General features: G+C 43.0%; 1 protein-coding gene across 1 annotated transcript in view; it reads right to left on the reverse strand.

Annotated features, from left to right (window-relative positions):
• The window catches only part of usp34 (ubiquitin specific peptidase 34), a 110,546-nt gene that overhangs the window by 83,333 nt on the left and 6,550 nt on the right, over window positions 1–20,663 (reverse strand). The window contains exons 2-6 of the mRNA XM_039810750.1: window positions 13,296–13,386; window positions 10,473–11,028; window positions 6,957–7,007; window positions 823–972; window positions 620–687 (exon numbers count right to left, since the gene is read on the reverse strand). Of these exons, the coding sequence (XP_039666684.1) occupies window positions 620–687; window positions 823–972; window positions 6,957–7,007; window positions 10,473–11,028; window positions 13,296–13,386 (916 nt within the window). The remainder of the gene's footprint in view (window positions 1–619; window positions 688–822; window positions 973–6,956; window positions 7,008–10,472; window positions 11,029–13,295; window positions 13,387–20,663) is intronic.

The raw sequence follows: 20,663 nt of genomic DNA on the forward strand, positions 1-20,663 counted from the left end.
AGACCAGCACGCCCAGAATGCACCTGAACACACCTCCCTGTAAGACCAGCACGCCCAGAATGCACCTGAACACACCTCCCTGTAAGACCAGCACGCCCAGAATGCACCTGAACACACCTCCCTGTAAGACCAGCACGCCCATGGGCCACAGATGGGCGCAGGTGCGTTTGCTATTTAAACGACGCGGGCGCTGGACGGTCTTAAACTAGCAAAGACACTTGGGTCGGGCTTAGCGCTGCTCTGCGCCGGGTGCTAGATAGGACCCCACAGCTTGTTTTGGTATTAGTAATGCCCACACTGTACCCTCCAAACATCTTTTCCTCTTTTCCACCTCTCCAACAAGAACTACAACTTCACACTGAGTGAAATTCCTTCCCTCTCTGCTCATGATGTTGGTGTGAGGCGTTTCACTGACTATTTAAGGGCGACTACGGGCGTGACATGAAGCCGCCAAAGCTGCGCCACATTTAGAGTTGATTGGGATTTATTAAAAAGGGAAACCGGCGTAGGACGCGCGTGCGCAAAATCAGAAGATTTCTGTGCGTACGCACGTCCTACGCTTCGTCCGTACGCCACTTCTGGCGCAAAGTCGCCACACATTCATTGGGAGTGAACTCACCGTATTACATAAGTGCGGAACGGTATGATGTGCTGCATGACCGCAGGAATGTGCAGCCATATTCGGATCTGTGGGCAGGAAGAGGACACAGTAGTTAATATCAAACTCGCATGAAATGCATACACACCAAACAAATAATCGAGAAAATAATCGACAGGGTGACAATGAAAGAAATCGTTAGTTTCGTGCGTGCGTGGACTCACGTTGGAGACGATGGTGATGAAAGCGTGTGCGATGGCGAAGGGGAGGCTCTCCGGAGTGCCCGACTCGAAGCACTCCTTCATCAGGGAGAGGCCGTGCTTCCCACAGAACAGACAGACGTAACGCAGCAGATGGAGAGGCACCTCCACGTCCTGGGGGGAGGGGGGAAGGGGGGACACACACACACAACATCTCATAACGTCATGATGCATTATCAACAGCTCTTTTTTTTTTTTTTTACCCAGAAGAACTTTCCAGAAGTGGAAGTGTGTTCAATGACCGCCAACTGTGGCGTGTTTTTGCAGCAGGAAACATTCAAACTAACTTTTGGGTGCATACAGACATCAAATCCAGAGACGTTTAGTTTAAGGGCCCTGACGCACCAAGCCCACAGCCGACCCAAGTTGGTCAAAAAAGTGCCTCGGAACACACCGAAGTGACGCCGACTTGAGCGTTACGTTCTGCTCGTGCGCGAGACGTAATACGTCTCCGTAACAGCAGGAGGCGCTAATCTATTGTCAGCTGATTGGACGAACGCGTCACGTGGGGTCCGGCTCCTCCCGGATTTTACAACCGAGCGTAGCGGCGGCTCGTTCAGAACGCCATCTCGTATCTTACGAAGCTAGTTCACGGAAACGTGTTCGTGAAGACATTTTAAGCGAGAAATAGGCCGTGCAGTTGCGGAATCGGTCTCCATTTCAGATCGCCAAAAGGTCAGTTTGAAAGATGTTCGTCAGATTTTGAGAGGCTGTTCGTCGCGCTAACATGAGTGCACGGATTGGCTAGTCGGGGGCGAGCACAAAATGAAGGACGACGGCACGGAACACACCGAACAGACTCGAGTCACCGACCTCGCCAGACCGTCTCCAAACGCACGATTATCGGATTGGTGCGTCAGCGCCTTAAAACTTAAAAAAAAATAATAATAAAAAAATAAATAAATCAGGTTATTTATCTGTAAGTAAGCAGTAAAAACCAGAAAGATGAGCCTTGATTACACTGCCGGAGAGGTTTTCTCAGTCCTTCCAGAAAAACAGAGTTTTTTTGTGATAGTTGCGGGTCGAAAATCTTTGATTATGTGGCATGTTTTCTTAAAAAATGCGATGGAATATGCTATATGATATTTATGCAATTTTATGCGATGAAATTGCGGGAACTTGCAAAAACTGCGGTTTGATGAAAAGAGGAAAAAAAAGTACTTACACCCCAACACCCTGCTTTTTGACGATGTTCACACGAAATTACATCACTTCATAACGTTCCCATGGCAACAGGGGAAAATGGCTGCTCTTGTGTGAAGTAAACGCAACATTTTTCAACTTTCTGCTGAGATATATTATGTGACTTTTTCGCAACGAAAATGTGGGGTTATGAAATCATGCAAGCACCGCATATTTTGCGTGGAAATCGGCAATTTATGCGGCGAAAGTGCGGCGTATTTGAAAAAAATGCAACCCCCACCCGCATAAATTATGCGATCGCATAATCGCGTTTTTCTGGAGGGACTGTTTTCTACATTTAGATGTTTCGACTTAGAGTACATTATATTGGATGGGAATTTAAAATCATGTGAACAATTAACATTTGCTTCCATCAGCATTTCTTCCTGGCTTCAACCCAAGTGTGTTGGAAAGTTTGGTGTAGTCGTGCCAATTTCGGTGCACTCGTCAATAAATCATGTTTTGATTTGTTTTGATTGGATTAAAATTGATTAAAACTCTAACACACTGTAATTTAATAAGATAAATGGATTATTTTGATGTTGTATATATCCGCTACTTTGGCCAGTAAAACAGTGAAAGCTGGAAGTTCTTCTTAGTAGTGCAGCTCACGTTTCATTCAGCCCGTTCTTAAATCCATCCCCCGAGCTTAATAAGAACTTTAATACGCTGGGAAGCTAAAGGCCATCCAGTTGGCAGATTATACACGGACACGTTACTGCTCTCTGGGGGACACTGACTTCATCTGCAGGAATCCAAAAAAAACCAAACTCACACAATCTACCCCGCCCCCATCTACAAGCTGCAATATACACATGAACTTATAAAACACTGTTTATAATACTGCATTCCTTCCCAAAACTTTGTTATTAAACAGATTCTGATCTCTTAAAATGTTAATCTCAGAACACAAAGAGCAGCATCAGGAGCACGGACCACCGAAACCGCCGTTGCCATGGAGATCACGGGGCTCGGCACGCTGTAATAATGTGGCCGTCGTTTTGACAAAACAGGCCAGAGAGGGCAGGAAATGTGGACAATACTTAGCTAAACAGAGAACTGTACCCAGTTGGGACAAAAAGTCAACACCAAAGCGGTGACATCAGGCCTTTCTGATAACAGCGTTCAGCCTCTGGGACTCTTAGAGAAAGTCCCGCACACTGACCATTACGCAAGCAATAATTTATTTAGAAAAATACAAGGTTTCGGTCTCAGATCTTCATCAGGTAAATGCCTCTGGGAGCCGTAACTGAACACCTGATGTGTTCAGTTATAAGATTATATTATAAGTTCAGGAATAAGAGGTCTTATTCCTGAACTTATAATATAACTGAACACCTGATGTGTTCAGTTATAAGATTATATTATAAGTTCAGGAATAAGAGGTCTTATTCCAAAGAAACATCAAACATGAGTCATTCTTTTCTTAAGTCTTAGACACTTTTCTATACCTGATGAGACATCGGCTGCCTTTGTTAAGAACAGTAATCTAGAAGTTACATAAGCCTTTATTTGGTACGTCATTTTCTGAGATAGATAGATAGATAGATAGATAGATAGATAGATAGATATAACTGGCCTTTAAAAATAAACATCTGCCTGCCTCTATGGGAATTTAAACATAGGGGTGTCTATACTTATGCCCCCTGTATTTATTTACAATACCTTATTCATTCACAAAGAAAATTGGTGTCCTTTAAGGTGGGATTTTTCCTAATATTTTTAAATTAAGGCATTAAGATCAATTTCCAATCAAAAAGATGATTTTGTATTCTTCTTTTTAGTCAATTATATATATATATATATATATATATATATATATATATATATATATATATACACATACACACACACACAGTCTCTACGGAATGAGCTGTTTTTTATGGACCGAACATGCAGTTTAGATATCCGTCTCCCTGCCAGTGTGCAATGTGTTTAAAAATGAAATGCACTTGTGTTCAATTATGTTTTTTTTACCCAGACATTTCAAAAATAAAACATTTTAAAGCTGCGATTGCAATACCGCAATACCGTGAAACGGTGATATTTTTGCTGAAGGTTATACCGTCAGAATCTCATACCGGGCCAATGCCTAATATAGACACTTCTCATTATGCATTATATACATTACTACATTCCTTTTTACATTCAGCCTGATTCATTTGCAATACTGTCGACACACAATCCTAACTAACTTGCACTACTTTTTCGTTTGTCCCAATCTCAGATTTTGCCGTTTTGTGTTTTTTTAAAGTTATTTAAGGAGCATTGTTGGAGGTGCCTGAGGCCTATGATTTTAAATATCAACGACCACTTCTGTATTGCACATGACCAATAAAGAAACCTTGAACCTTAAAGTTATCGTGCATAGTTTCTGTCGCCCCCGTGAGGAATTTTAAATAATGACAACAACACAGCCACCACAACCCCCCCCCCACGCAGTTGCTAGTAGCCAAGGAGGACATTGAGGATTTAAAAAAAAAACATGATGGACTCTTCAGAAAAGGTCATTCTCTTCACTCAAGTTTCTACGCGGGAAAGTCACCGGACGCCACAATCTTCTGACCATAGTCCTACTGAGATATCCAGAGAGAGTTGTGTGGAGCGGATAGTCTGAATTAGCTTTGGAGCAACTCGTTTGGCAACGGCTTGAATGGAACGGACGTTCATTGATATCAAAAAGTGACGCACTAAAGCTTTAACGGATGAAAAGAACAGTAAAATAGAAGGTTCTGTCTTTCGGTCTCTGTTTTATCGTGTTTATCTTCTCCCCATTTGGAAGGACGTTCCATCCCATGTGAAGCCATTGAGTTCATTCATGCTTAAAAAAGAAAAAATCCAAGCCTGTCCGGCCAACGCAGAGCAGATCGTAGCAACGTGAAACCTCTCATCAGAGGAGGGTTATTTTTGGACACTGGGCAGCCTGGGATCATCAGGTGTCTGAGGTCAAATCTGGGATAACCTCTTAGGTCAGGAGAGAAAAGCTCTCGCACTGAAGTCAAATTTAAAATGTAAGGTGGGACAAGACAGTTATCAGTCTGAGATTATTTGACAGAAAGTTTTGGATAATCACTTTCAGATAATAGCCTCTGTCCTGGTGACCGCAGTGCTGTCCACTCGAGGGGAAAAGGTCTGCCCGAGTGGAGAGGATTTTCTGAATTCTTTAGACAAAAACCCAGGATGTGACTCAGCGACAACTGGTGTTAGTAAGACTTCGGTATTCTTCTTCTCAGTGCAGGGCTGACGATGAGACATTTCCTGTTCATTTGTTCAAATAATCTCCACCGCACGTGCATGGTGACCTCAGACAGCAACCGAAAGAAAGGAGTGCAGGGTTTTCACTGCCGTAACCAGGCTTCAGGCGCAGCACCCAGGCCGGTTTTGGACACCACCCTAAGCCGAATCAATGTAAAAGCATTGGGAGCGTCAAAACTAACTAAATGGCTTCTTCTCAGGTCTGGCTGATTTGTGAGGACTATGGTTAACTGCTCCTCAGATCTCTGCAGGGTAAATCCAGACAGCTAGCTAGACTATCTGTCCAATCTGAGTTCTCTGTTGCACGACTGAAACTACTTTTGAACGTACACACGTTCCACCAAAACAAGTTCCTTCCCGCGGCAGAGGCGCCGTGCCAAGCGCTCCGTCTGGCGCTTAGCGCCGCCCAAGATGATTGTGATTGGTTTACAGAAATGCCAATAAACCAGAGCATGTTCGTCTCCCAACCAGGAATGCTGTGTGGACTAGCCAGACCTTCCTCCACAGCGCTTTGGAGGAAGGTCTGGCAATGTGAGACTTGTCCCCGATGGACTTCTTTAGCAAGTTTTGTCATTTTTAGTGTTACACCTGGTCAAGCTTTTCCAACATTTCAGACACAGATATGGAAATAATGGTCCAAATTTATGTGAAAGTAGATATTCTTTCTGTAAAATAAAAACATTTTCTTGAAGGAGAGGTCCCCTAAACCCCCCCCCCTCGAAATACGTGCGCCTAAGTCTTCCGCAAACCTAGGAAAAAAAAAAAACACAGAGTGGAAGTCTCTAAAGGCCTGCTGGCTGGGAGAAGAAACCTGATAAACCAGAGTCTCTTCAGCAGGTCATGTGACCCTGTTTGCTGATGTGCTCGTCTCTTACAGTAAACTCCCAACAGGCCTACATCTCGTTTTCATCATCATCATCATCATCATCATCATTATCACCCCTGCACCCCCGGCTCCCGCTCTAGATTCGGCACAGCTGTCGGGGTCGAGAGCGTGTTTGTGCAGTTTCACAATAAAACAGTTTCAGGATAGAATAAATAAGAGAAAAGAGGACAAGCACGAGACGGAGACACATTTTACTTTTTAAGCATTTAAGAGGACAATAGTTCCCAAAGCACCACGGTTTGGTTTATGAATGATTTTAAATAGTCCTCGATTTTATTGTCTCTAGCCTTTTTGCTCATGACTTGCGATTATTTCTTTTTGGACATTTTAGGCCTTTATTTCCAACAGGACAGCGTAGACTTGAAAGGGTAGAGAGAGAGAGGACTAAGCCTCTTTATATGGGCGCGCACTCTACCAGGTGAGCTACCCAGGCACCCATTTTGTATTGTTTAAGCTAAAGGGGATTCTTTTTTCATGCACACCGACAACATTTGCGCTAAATCTACTCATGTATATTTTCTTTCCCCTACGAGAGTTCTGTACGCTGATTTTTGTCAATAAAAAGTATAACAAAGAAAGTTCCCGAAGCAGCTTCTATTCAGTCAGAGTCTTGTTGTTTTTACTGCAGCAGACATCACTGGTCCGACCTGGCTCTAAAGGAATAGGTTTTTGAGGGATCTTTTTCCTGCTGTAGGTGTCGGGTGATTCACAGGAAGCAGAGTGTACGCTTGACTCGGTGACCCAAAAACAAAAAAGGACAAAGTAGATTACTTACATTCATGTCGCAGAAGGAGCCCAGGATGTTACTTTCATGAGCAGATATGTCCTGGAGGAAAGACACGGAGACAGAAAGAACAAACAGTAAATCAGAAAAACTGCCATCCTGAAAAAGAGTCAGGCTAATTACAGGCTATTGTTCACATTTAAAAAAGGATGTTAAAGAGCTTGAACAGAGAAGAACGTGTTCTGGTCCTCCGCTGGAAAAAAAATACATCTGGGAGTATACACTGACGAAAACACACCTCTGTAAGTTTGAAGATACAGACTACGTGGATCCATCTGATCTACTGATCTATCTGGACTAACGAGAGCCTGACCGATACCTCTTTTCTGTCTATTCATATACTGTATATTGTGCTACGCTTGTTCTACATCACTACACACCACACGTAGCACAAACTGTACATAGACGCTCTACTTCATCTCAGCATTTAACATTCCTATAGACTGTCTTTTCGTGTTTCTACCTAGACAAATATTTGCCCTAACTGTATATTGACTCTTTACTATATTCAGCATTTTGTCACACTGTCTGTTCATGTTTACTGTGTTAATACTGATCCACGTCACTAACTGGACTACATCTTGCACTAACGGTGTATTGACTTCACTACTTCTCAGCATTAACATTGCACTAACTGTATTCTGACTCTTTAGTACATCTCAGCATTGTTATAGCCTGTCTATTGTCGTGTATATTATGTTATCACCACACCACTTTTGCATATCCATCGACTTAACTTACACCTCACTTTGTGTCGGCTTGAACTGCCTACTTAATCTGGACCTTTGTAGCCTATTGTATTCGGTTTTCTTGTACTATACTGAATGTGAAACTGTACGTTGTCTTGTACGCTTATGCTTTTTATGGCCAGGTCGCCGTTGTAAATGAGAACCTGTTCTCAACGGCCTACCTGGTTAAATAAAGGTTAAATAAATAAAAAATAAAAAAAATTTACATCAACGATAAACTGTATATAATTAAATAGTTGTACATTTTGGGAAATATCACACTTGCTTTCTTGCTGAGAGGGGGTGGGGGATGAGAAAGTCAATATCACTCTTAAGTCTGTGCATTATTCATACATTTAATAGGGCTGGCAATCGTTTAAATATTTAATCTCGATTGATCACATGATTGTCCATAGTTAACGTACAATTAATCGCAAATTAATTACACATTTTTTTAACTGTTCTAAATGTACTTTAAAAAAATGGATATTTCTCACATTTTTGAATGCTCAAATGGTATTTAAGACTGGAAGTACTCTGGTGGTAACTCGGGTCACATCGACAGGACATTTAGTCTTGTGGAGAGAATCATCTGGAACTCAACTTGCCGTCCTAAAGACCCTTTTCTTCATCCGTTTCTGCCAACCATCCACAACGTTACTGCTGCATCGCTTCCTGAATTCCCAAACTACGGAGTGGCGCGAGGCCCAAATCATGAGTCATAACCGATTTATTTGAATGGTATGCCCTGAATGTATGGGACGTCTCCAAGTTTTGTTGTACGTTACCATGTACAATGACAGTAAAGGCTATCCATCCATCCATCCATCCATCCATCCATCCATCCATCCATCCATCCATCCATCCATCCATCTATCCATCCATCAATCCATCCATCCGTCTATCCGTCTATCCATCCGTCTATCCATCCATCCATCCATCCATCCGTCTATCCATCCGTCTATCCATCTAGCCATCCATCAATCCATCCAGTCATCTATCAATCCATCCGTCTATCCATCTATCCATCCATCCATCAATCCATCCATCTATCCATCCATCTATCCATCAATCCATCAATCCATCCATCTATCCATCAATCCATCCATCTATCCATCCATCAATCCATCAATCCATCAATCCATCCATCTATCCATCAATCCATCCATCTATCCATCAATCCATCCATCAATCCATCCATCTATCCATCAATCCATCCATCAATCCATCCATCTATCCATCCATCTATCCATCAATCCATCCATCTATCCATCAATCCATCCATCTATCCATCAATCCATCCATCTATCCATCAATCCATCCATCCGTCCATCCAGTCATCTATCAATCCATCCATCTATCAATCCATCCATCTATCCATCAATCCATCCATCTATCCATCAATCCATCCATCTATCCATCAATCCATCAATCCATCCATCTATCCATCAATCCATCCATCTATCCATCAATCCATCCATCTATCCATCCATCAATCCATCAATCCATCAATCCATCCATCTATCCATCAATCCATCCATCTATCCATCAATCCATCCATCTATCCATCCATCAATCCATCCATCTATCCATCCATCAATCCATCCATCCATCAATCCATCAATCCATCCGTCTATCCAGTCCATCCATCCATCCATCCATCTATCCATCTATCCGTCTATCCGTCTATCCATCCGTCTATCCATCCGTCTATCCATCCGTCTATCCATCCGTCTATCCATCCGTCTATCCATCCATCTATCCATCCATCCATCCATCCATCCATCCATCCATCCATCCATCCATCCGTCTATCCATCAATCCATCCATCTATCCATCCATCCATCCATCCATCCGTCTATCCATCAATCCATCCATCTATCCATCAATCCATCCATCCATCTATCCATCAATCCATCCGTCCATCTATCCATCAATCCATCCATCCGTCTATCCATCTAGCCATCCATCCATCTATCCATCATCCTCGCCATCTATCCATCATCCATCCTCGTCTATCCATCTAGCCATCCATCCATCTATCCATCAATCCATCCGTCCATCTATCCATCTAGCCATCCATCCATCTATCCATCCACCCATCCATCTATCCATCAATCCATCAATCCACCCATCCATCTATCATCCATCCACCCATTTATCATCATCCGTCTATCCATCATCCATCCATCCATCCATCCACCCACCTATCCATCTATCATCCATCCACCCATCCATCTATCTATCATCCATCAATCCATCCATCCATCTATCATCCATCATCCATCTATCATCCATCAATCCATCCATCCACCATCCATCATCTATCATCCATCACCCTCCTTATCTATCTCCATCAATCCATCCATCCTCTATATCCATCAACCATATCATCCATCAATCCATCTATCTCCATCATCCATCATCCATCCATCCAATCCTCTATCATCCATCCATCTATCATCCATCAATCCATCTATCATCCATCAATCCATCTATCATCCATCCATCCATCCACCCATCCATCCATCTATCATCATCCTACCAATCCTCACATCACAAGGAATTTTGCCTGTGAACTCCGCTTTTTAGCGTTTCGCTCTATCTTTTGACAGCCTTAATATTTATAATATTTATATATAATATTTTTATTTAATATATTTATTGTCATATATCAAAAACAGTATCAGCCTAAAAAAAAAAATCAAGCACTTTTCAGGCTCTTATCTGCATGCGTGGTGGTGTGTGTTGGGTGTGTGATGTGGGCCTAAGTCCTCACCTCTATGGTGGGGTGTGTGTTGTGCTTGTAGGCCGTGTACAGGGGGAACTGGATCTGGAAGATCTTGGCGGCACAGAGCAGCAGCTTCTCCCTCTCCTCTGTGCTCCAGGAGCTGAACGGGTCCTGGTGGTCACTGCTGCCGCTTTCTCCGACACCCCCATCACCAGCCCCAGACCCGCCGTCGCTCTCCCCAGGCTCCAGCGCTTCAACCTGGGCTTCGCACGGCCGGCTGGGCCCCTCAGCCTGGCCCTGGCTCTTATTCTGGTTCAGGTCGGGGCCGTCGGCGTCCTCTTCGGCAGAGTCTCTCTCCACATTCACGGGTTCGTCCTCCCCGGGTGAGGACGGCTGGGGGAGGGACCCGGATGCGGCCTCGCCCCCGCTCCATTCAGACCCCCCCTCGGCCCCAGACGCGCCTCCTTTACGGGTGTGGTCCTGGGCGCTGCAGAGGCGGTCTCTCAGGCTGCTGATCTGAGCGATGACCAGGTTGATGAGGGCGTAGACCAGCTGATTGAAGACCTCCAGGTGCTTGTACTCCTTGAAGCAGCAGAGACATTGTCTGAGGACACAATGCAGGGGGAAGCGTTAAAGAGGAACTCAACATGGCTGCAGAGCCTAGAGCAGTGTTAGAACAGTGCACATATATCATAAAGAAATATCTCAAGGACGCAACGTCGACTAAAAGTTGTTTTTCTAAAAGACATAATTCCTGGAGTGACTATCGAGGTACACTGATGTGGGTCTGGCTTGTCAGGCTAATCCCTAGCATTAACATCAAGACAAAGTCGATTTTTAAATAACATTATTTCCATTTCCAAGTTCCTTTTCACACAGTAAACTGAGTGTGTGCGAGTGCACTGATGTTTTGCGTGTCTCAGTGTTCCTCTAACCCATCACTTAGGTCAAAGTACAGGACGGGTTACCAGCAATTTACTCTTACTTTAGACAGAGATGGAAGCATAACACACTCACAAATAGAGCCCAGCAGGCACAAGGACGGACTGCTTCTCGGTTAGCGTTCAAACAAATGAGTCAGCAAAGTTTTGAATGTTTAGGTCAGCGACTTTAAGTCTCCTTCATTACACCAAATATAAAAACATTCCAGCTGGATGAGTAAAAACAGAACAAAAAGAAAAAGGACAAATTTAATGAGTCATCTTTCTGCTTGAAAAAAACATTTAAAGAAATGTTTTTTTTGTATGTTTTTTTATCCAAGTGAAGGTTGGCAGAGCAGGAAAGCTCCTCTGAAGTGTCACAGTGAAGCCACATTCACACAGCTGAGAGACGCCCTCCAAACCACAGGCTTCACCTGACGTAGTGTCTTGCTCAAAGGTAGCCGGACTACAGTTGGTGAAGACGGACATTCTGAGTCATTCATTTCCACGGACCACATTATTCCAGCTCGTAAGACTGCATGACTGGAGCGCACAAACAGAAATTCTGGAGTGCTAGTTTTACCCAGAAAGTTTTGGCAGATACTAGTTGTTGTGTTTAAAGGGTAATTTCGTTGTTTTTTTTCCAACCTGGACCCAATTTTCCTGTGTAAGTGACTGATGGGAACAACAGTCATTAAAAAAAATAGTGCAGTATTGAGCGTGAACGCTGTAAACGGCAGCCCTAGACCGGGCTGCATTGTAACCCTATGGGGCAAATGTGCATCGTCAATTGGGTCCACTAAAAGTGCTGTTTTTTTCCACTGACAGTCTCAGATTATTATTCTAAGTGTGTGACAACATTATGGATATAGGCCTTTTTAAAAAGATGCCCTGCCGCACGTATTTCATTACTTTGTGGTAACGTCTGAAGTTCTACCATGGAAAGTTTTTTGTGGAAAAAATGCCTTGGTTACCTTGTTTCAAGCCATTCTAGCGTGGCATAGAAAGCCTGCAGGAAGACTCGGCTCGATTTGTGCCAGTTCTCATTAATATTCAACGAGCTAAGCTGCTTGACTCTGACTGGCTAACAGCTAGCCAATGAGAGCCTGGCTGTCAGAATCCTTTACCCAGCGCAACTGGGCGAGCTCATGAATAGTAATGAGCTCAGGCGGTATGATGTCAGACTGACCAGCTTCTGTGATTGGTCTAACTTCTCGGCTTATTTCTGTTGAGTGGCTAGAGCTGACAGAGGAGGTAGCAGTTCATTTTCACATTCACCACATAACACAAACACATATGGACCTGACAGATTTAAAAAAAATACAAGTAAAAATGGATTTGTGTGGCAAGGCACCTTTAAAACCTCTTTGAGACCTTTTTGTTTAACCAGAAACAGCTCTGAAGTCTCTAGCGCTAAACCCACCAGACTCCATTTAAAAAAAACAATACTTTTAGCGTGTGTAGAGCCAACATATTTTCACATGTAAATCAGTAAACTATGTGTTTATTTCAACCAAAACTAGAGTTGTGATGGTTGGAAAAGTGAAAAGAGGACCCTTTTCATAGTTTTATTTTGTTTCGGTCGACTTTTTACGGCCAACAATGGCTCTTTCGATGGTAAAGATTGCTGACCCCCGGCCTAGTCAAACAAAACCCTAATCACACCAACTTATAGTGATAAAGTCCTACTGAGGGAGAGACCAGCTAGTTGGTTAAAATGTATTTGTTATTTTTAAAATCAACATTTGTTTTTCCATTTCCCCCAGCAGTGAACTGGGGAGACAAAGAGCTTCAGGTGCCTGTTAAAGTTTGGGAAGAAACTTAAACTTTCCACACACAGTAGGAATCGAGCAAAGCGACGTCATAAAACTTGTTTTTCTTTGAGCCCAATTATGTAAAAACGTTGTCGGCCGACTCGTGAGAGGCGAGTTCAGAAGGGAGACGCACTGACCTCTGTGTCCAGGAGCTGATGTAGCCCAGCACTCGCAGGGCATGTTCCTTCTTTAGCTGGAAGCCTCCTTCACTGCCGTCTGCATCCGATACTGAGGAGAAACAAAGACAAACACGTTAGAGAACAGCTGGATACATCTCAGGAATCTGACAAAATGTATTATTTTAACATTTTAAAAACACCTGGAGGTGCTACTCGTCCACCGTGTGAGAGACCGTATATGCGGAAGTGCTGTAAATAGTAAAGATTTTGATGAAAACGCATGTGTTTTGGGAAGTAGTAAGCATACGACTTGGGTGGCAGTAGCTCAGTCTGTTCGAGTCCCCGTCCGGACCGAAGTACGGAGTGTGGACTGGTAGCTGGAGAGGTGCCAGTTCACCTTCTGGGCACTGCCAAGGTGCTCTTGAGCAAGGCACCGAACCCCCCCACCATACCGCTCAGGGTGTCTATTCAGCAGTCGCAGCCCACTCACTCTGACATCTCTCCATTAGTGCGTGTGAAGCATGCTTGGTTGGTTATATATTCTAGTCTGTTGACTATGTGTTGTGGAGGATGTTAGAAACGCTGATTAAATGGGTTGGTCATGTAATTTAATGGATGCTGATGATGATGTTGTTGACGATGGTCACTGTTGATTATATTGTGTTCAACTTTGTAGGCCGATATGCACTTTCTCCTACCCTATGTAGGTTACTTTTGGCGCTTTTCCATTACATGGTACCTGCTCGACTCTACTCGCCATTTTTGGTTTTCCATTACGAAAAAAAAGTCCCTAGTACCTGCCAACAGGTACGTTTTTTTTTTAGTACCGCCTCGGTCGAGGTTCCAAGCGAGCTGAGGCGGTACCAAAAAAGGTGACGTGAAAGCGACAGACGGGGGTTTCCTGAACGAACTCGCCATTTTAGGTTTAGTAGTTTAGTTAAATAGTTCAGCCAGCTGTGTGTTGTTTTTTTTGCTGCCTCCAGCTTCTTTAGAAACTAAATGTGTCTCCTGGCTGTGGCCACAACAACACACCTTTGACGTTCTCTGTGTGTGTGTGTGTGTGTGTGTGTGTGTGTGTGTGTGTGTGTGTGTGTGTGTGTGTGTGTGTGTGTGTGTGTGTGTCACACGTTAGGTCACGGCAGTTTACTGCGGCGCCGCTGTGATGACCAGCCGCGCTGAGGCCGTACTACAATCTAAAATCTGCAACGGAAAACGGAACGCACAGTGCGTCGAGGCGAGCCGAGCAGGTACCATGTGATGGATAAACGCCGTTCGACGCCGCTATCCACGCACCTTGTTGTTGTACGGTGGTGTTCCGGTTGGACTGTGTGTAGAACTTGTGTGTATTTATGTGTCTTGGATGTGTTTGTACTTGCTGCACACCTAATCGCCCTTCGGGGACACAAATGAAGTTGAAGTTAAAGGACCTGAGCATTTATATGTGTGTGTGTGTGTGTGTGTGTGTGTGTGTGTGTGTGTGTGTGTGTGTGTGTGTGTGTGTTTCAGGCCTGTGTGTAGTGTGTAATAACAGAGAAACTGAAATTGCCCCATTGGGGATCAATAAAGAGTATAATTAAAATCAGACTCAAAGTTTGAAACACCGGCATTAATTATGCATTATTGTAATAAGAAAACGTTCTGTTGTGAATTGATGATCTTCATCTCCGTAAAAAATTCCACTAGATTCCCGCACCAAAGTGTGAAACTAACAACCGGTATTAAAAAGGCAAACCTCCCAGCCTTAAACAACAGATGGACATACAGTGATACAAGTGAGATATATATATATATATAGGATGGAGAACGGACTCATGTTCCCTGAAGAATAAGAAGGAGACATAGGCCAGAAAATTGGAGAAATGGATCACCTTTACTACAAACAATGAGGACACGGTCATATCTAAATCTGAATAAATGCAAAAAACTAAAAGAAAATTAAAATGTACGCCTTACCCTTGGTTTCTATGCTTTGATTCAATGATCATTATCACGTGTTTATTCTCAAATATTTATAAATCGGCCTCAAAAGCCCTTTATCCGATGGGCTACAAATCGGAGGCTGCCTACAGCCAAGACATTAAATATTGGCACCAGACTTCCACGGCTTCAGTCTAAAGTTACTGTTATTGTACTGGCCCTCAAAAGATCCACGCTGGTCACACCGAGCTTAGAGGAATCCGGTGTCTCGGCTGAATCGCTGACCTCAATTGGACAGCGAAGACAGACCGAACACACACACAAAAAAAAAAAAAAAAAACAGCAACAATAGTTCTCGACCATCTCGGCAGTGGGACGTTTTTGTCCTCCACCAAAACTGAACTTAAAACCCTTTCCGCTTCTTCGTGTGAACAGAGGCTCCTCATGGGGGGCTTCAGAACCGGGGCGGACCTCCACATTTTAGGATATCGGCCCGGCAGATTTGGCCGTTTTTCCTGCAGCCGTGCCGTGGGGACGTCGGTTCACTGCTTTGATGATGATGATGTCGTCGTCTAGGGAACAGGCATGTGGTGCCAACATTAAAACCCAGTTTATGGCTGCAGCGCTTTGTGGCTATAAATACAAGCAGGGGGGAGGACACTCAGCTCAGCAGTTGACTGTAACGTTCAGCCAGACAAACATAAACGCTCTCCAGCTGCGACACTATAAGTACAGTAGGACTAAAATGCCAACAGATGTTGACTCCGAGAGATGTGAACTGCTACAGAATGACTCAATATTTCAGAAAGATGGATCGCTGAGCTTCTCACGTAAGGCGATCTTTTTAAATGTCCGTTTTCCACGTTTTTCCAGACCAATATGACGCACTGGTCACATTCTGTCTCTTAGGGCGTTTTTTTTAAACACCTATATTGGTTTGGGTGAATTCAAGCGTACCAAAATGCGTAGTTCCAAACCGCGCACGAGAGCGTTCACTCTGCTTATTGGTCAGATGTGTCTGGGGGGCGGGGGCAAGAAAAGTGAATACAGGAAGAAGGTCCTGTGTTTTAGTGCTTATTTCTTTTGTCTATTGCTATCACCAGACCTAGCTCAGTCTTTTCAGACTGAACATTAGTCTGGGGGGAGTCTGCTCTGTAGTTCAGAGGCTCCAGACTGCGACCAAATGGTCACATTTTGGGAACAAAATTTGAGTGTGCGACTGAATTTTACACCCAGTCGCACATGTGCGACCAGTAAATTTGCGCCCCCCCTTTTTACATGTTAAATGTCGAAATGTTAATCGATTATCAACACAGTTCAATTATTTTTTGCAGCTCTAATTAGGAGCCTGAAAGTGAAGCAGCTAAATGGAATTTAAATATCATTCATGCTTTAATGCTTTTCCTACCGTCACAAAGAAACATAGTTTTCAATTGGGACTTTCAAGCCTACTCATTAGTCAAGTTGCATCATTCGGTACTTCTTTTTTGTATGTTTTTTTAAATGGTTTAGTTTGTACGTGTGATCGAGGAGTCTTTAAACAAGCGGGACGACTAAGTTTATATAACGTCTGACCCCTGTGGCACGCTCACACTGCATAGGATCTGTTTTATACAAAAGATATCGCAGTTCTACCGGCTCAATTAAAATCAAAATGATTTAGAAAATGTCCCATCCCGATTCCCCAGAGCCCAAGGTGACCTCTTCAAATCGTTTTGTGTTTTTTTTTTGCCTAAACACATAGATAACCAATGTAGACACATAAAACACACAAAAGAAGCACCTCCTTGCATTTTTTGGAAACCATGTGGATCAGCCCATGTGTTGAAAACACAGTGCCCTGTTGTTAAAGGGGGATTCTGTCTCTTACACACACACACACACACACACACACACACACACACACACACACACACACACACACACACACACACACACACACACACACACACACACACACACACACACACACACACACACACACACACACACACACACACACACACACACACACACACACACGCGCTGCTGCTGCAGCAAATCTGAGGTCACAGGTCACCCCCGGACCGAACACATGGAGCTGCCAATCTTGTAGACAGAGCTGTCACAGCTGACAGCATCCTGCCGCGGAGCCCCCGGCAGCCCTCCACAACGCCAGTGAAAGTTTAAAAAAAAAAAAAAAGGCCCAACAGGCTTCACCCTGCCTCAGGCTCCATCTACACACTTCTACACACTTTGGGTTTAACCCTTGTGTTGACTTCTGGTCAAATTGACCAGTTTTTTTTTTATTTTCGTTTTATATCAGAAAATATGGGACGTAGAAATAAGCGCTGAAAACGTGTGGAAGAAAAATGTAACTATTTAAAAACGTTGGAAAAAAACGGAGACCTTTGGAAACGACTACGCCGACGCCAGCCTTCGCCTCCTGATTGGGTCTTATCGGGCTACATTTACACAGCTACGTTTTGGTTTTAGAAAAAAAACGCATATCTCCGCACTATTCAGGAGTTTCTGAGCCCAAAAACCGGGCTCAGAAACTCATCGATTAGATGTTTGATCTATAAAAATGTCAAAACGTGGTGAGAAATGTGGGGCTGCCACCTCTTAGTCGATTAGTCGGTCGTTTTGGTCTTAGTCGACTAAGATTTCTGTAGTTGATAAGTCATTTTTTATGCTTATTCATGCTTAATTACTTATTTCCAAGAAACTTCTGAGCACATTTATGGTAAACACAAGATTTAAAGTGGTGCTTTTGCAGGATTAATTGTGAAACTCAGTTTTACAGATGGTTAATTAACTACATTTATATCGTGCTTTTCTAGTCTTAACCACCTCTCACAGCGCACAGCTCTGTCGATTAAATCAACTAATCGGTTAGTCGACAAAATCGTTTAAGTGTTAGTCGACTAAGAATTTCTTTAGTCGAGGACAGCCCTAGAGAAATGTGGATCAGTGTTTCCCAACGCCTAAGATGACGTCCTCAAATGTCTTTTTTTGTCCAAAACTCAAAGATATCCAGTTTACTGTCACACAGGAGAAAAGACACTAGAAATTATTCACATTTAAGAAGCTGAAATCAGAGAATTATTATTTTTTTTTTAATATAAAGAAATGACTCAAACTGATTAATCAATAGTTGACAACTAAATCGATTCATCGTTGCACCTCCAACTCGATGTTTCAACTAAATCAAAACGTGTTTGAGATCATCGTAAGTTTGAAGTCGCGGTAGTAAAATCTTATCGTCCGCGACATGACGACAGGTTGGGTCTTCAGATGTGAGATGGTGTCAGACTTTAATCTTTTTAAGGTCTTTCCAGGGTCTTCAGTATGGTAGGCATTAACAACTACCCCTAGAACGCAAACGCTAGAACGCAAACGCTAGAACGCAAACGCTAGAACGCAAACGCTAGAACACAGACACAAAAGCTACAAAACAAACGGAAAAGCTAGAATACAAACGCTAGAACACAAATGCTAGAACACAGACACAAAAGCTACAACACAAACGCTAGAACACAAATGCTACAAGACAAACGCTAGAACACAGACACAAAAGCTATAAGACAAACGCTAGAACACAAATGCTACAAGACAAACGCTAGAACACAGACACAAAAGCTATAAGACAAACGCTAGAACACAAATGCTACAAGACAAACGCTAGAACACAGACACAAAAGCTATAAGACAAACGCTAGAACACAAATGCTACAAGACAAACGCTAGAACACAGACACAAAAGCTATAAGACAAACGCTAGAACACAGACACAAAAGCTACAAATGGAAAAGCTAGAACACAAACGCGAGAACACAAACGCTAAAACACAGACACAAAAGCTACAAAACAAACGGAAAAGCTAGAACGTAAACGCTAGAACGCAAACGCCAGAACGCAAACGCCAGAACGCAAACGCCAGAACGCAAACGCTAGAACACAAACGCTAGAACGCAAACGCTAGAACGCAAACGCTAGAACGCAAACGCTAGAACACAAACACTAGAACGCAAACACTAGAACACAGACACAAAAGCTACAAAACAAACGGAAAAGCTAGAACGTAAACGCTAGAACACAAATGCTACAAGACAAATGCTACAACACAAACGCTAGAACACAGACACAAAAGCTACAAACGGAAAAGCTAGAACACAAACGCTAGAACACAGACACAAAAGCTAGAACGGTAGTGTGTTGTTGATGCTAATGTTATGTTATCTTCAATATGCTGCCTATTACAGTGTTAGGGGTGTAATATGTCATACTGTGTGTGTGTGTGATATATATATATATATATATATATATATATATATATATATATATATATATATATATATCATACATACCGTGTGTATGTATGACATATTACACCCCTAACACTGTAATAGGGGTGTGTATCTGAGCTTTTGAGTTTGTGTTGTAGCTTTTGTATTTGGGTTGTGGCTTTTGTATTTGTGTTGTGGCTTTTGTATTTGGGTTGTGGCTTTTGTATTTGTGTTGTGGCTTTTGTATTTGTATTTGTGTTGTGGCTTTTGTATTTGGGTTGTGGCTTTTGTTTTGGGTTGTGGCTTTTGTTTTTGGGTTGTGGCTTTTGTATTTGTATTTGTGTTGTGGCTTTTGTATTTGGGTTGTGGCTTTTGTATTTGGGTTGTGGCTTTTGTATTTGTATTTGTGTTGTGGCTTTTGTTTTTGGGTTGTGGCTTTTGTATTTGTATTTGTGTTGTGGCTTTTGTATTTGGGTTGTGGCTTTTTTTATTTGTATTGTAGCTTTTGTATTTGCGTTGTGGCTTTTGCGTTTGGGTTGAACTGTCTCAGCCGCCAAGTGTAGATGTAGCCTCGAAAATACAACCACTTGACGGAGTTCACTGCTGGACTTGTGGAGAAGCACATGAGCGAAAGATTTACTGTCTTGTAACCCGAGTCAGCGTTGAGCCGCCCAAGGCGAGGTGAAACCGCGTGTGTGTAGTGTGTCAGCAGCACAAACTTTAACCTTCATCCAACGCCACATCAAAAACCTCAAGACGGAGAGAGCCGTAAGCCCCTTTCACACATCCACTGCAAACCTGAAAGGATCTCCACATCAGCCAGAGGAGCTGTTCGTAAGAACACACGCAAATGTCAGAACCAATCAAAAGGGACTTTACCCCGCCTGCTCCCTCAAACAAACTCTGTGACCCGTGAAAAGACCACCTCAGCAAATTCCCACACCTGATTAGTCGCATATTTTCAGAGTTCATTTGAGAAAACAGCACAAGAGTACAAATACACTTATATTCACAATAGTATATGTTGATTACCCACCACTATACATTTTATTTTAGATATTTGTAGCCCTCGGGTCAAATTTGACCCATTTTCAAAACTTCTGTATCAGAAATATGTAGGGCTGCTCCCTCTTAGTCGATTAGTCGACTAATCGGTCGTTTTGGTCTTAGTCAACTTAGATCTCTTTAGTCCATTAGTCAT

The sequence above is a fragment of the Perca fluviatilis genome, chromosome 1 (genome assembly GCF_010015445.1).
Source record: "Perca fluviatilis chromosome 1, GENO_Pfluv_1.0, whole genome shotgun sequence".
In the NCBI taxonomy this organism is placed as follows: Eukaryota; Metazoa; Chordata; class Actinopteri; order Perciformes; family Percidae; genus Perca; species Perca fluviatilis.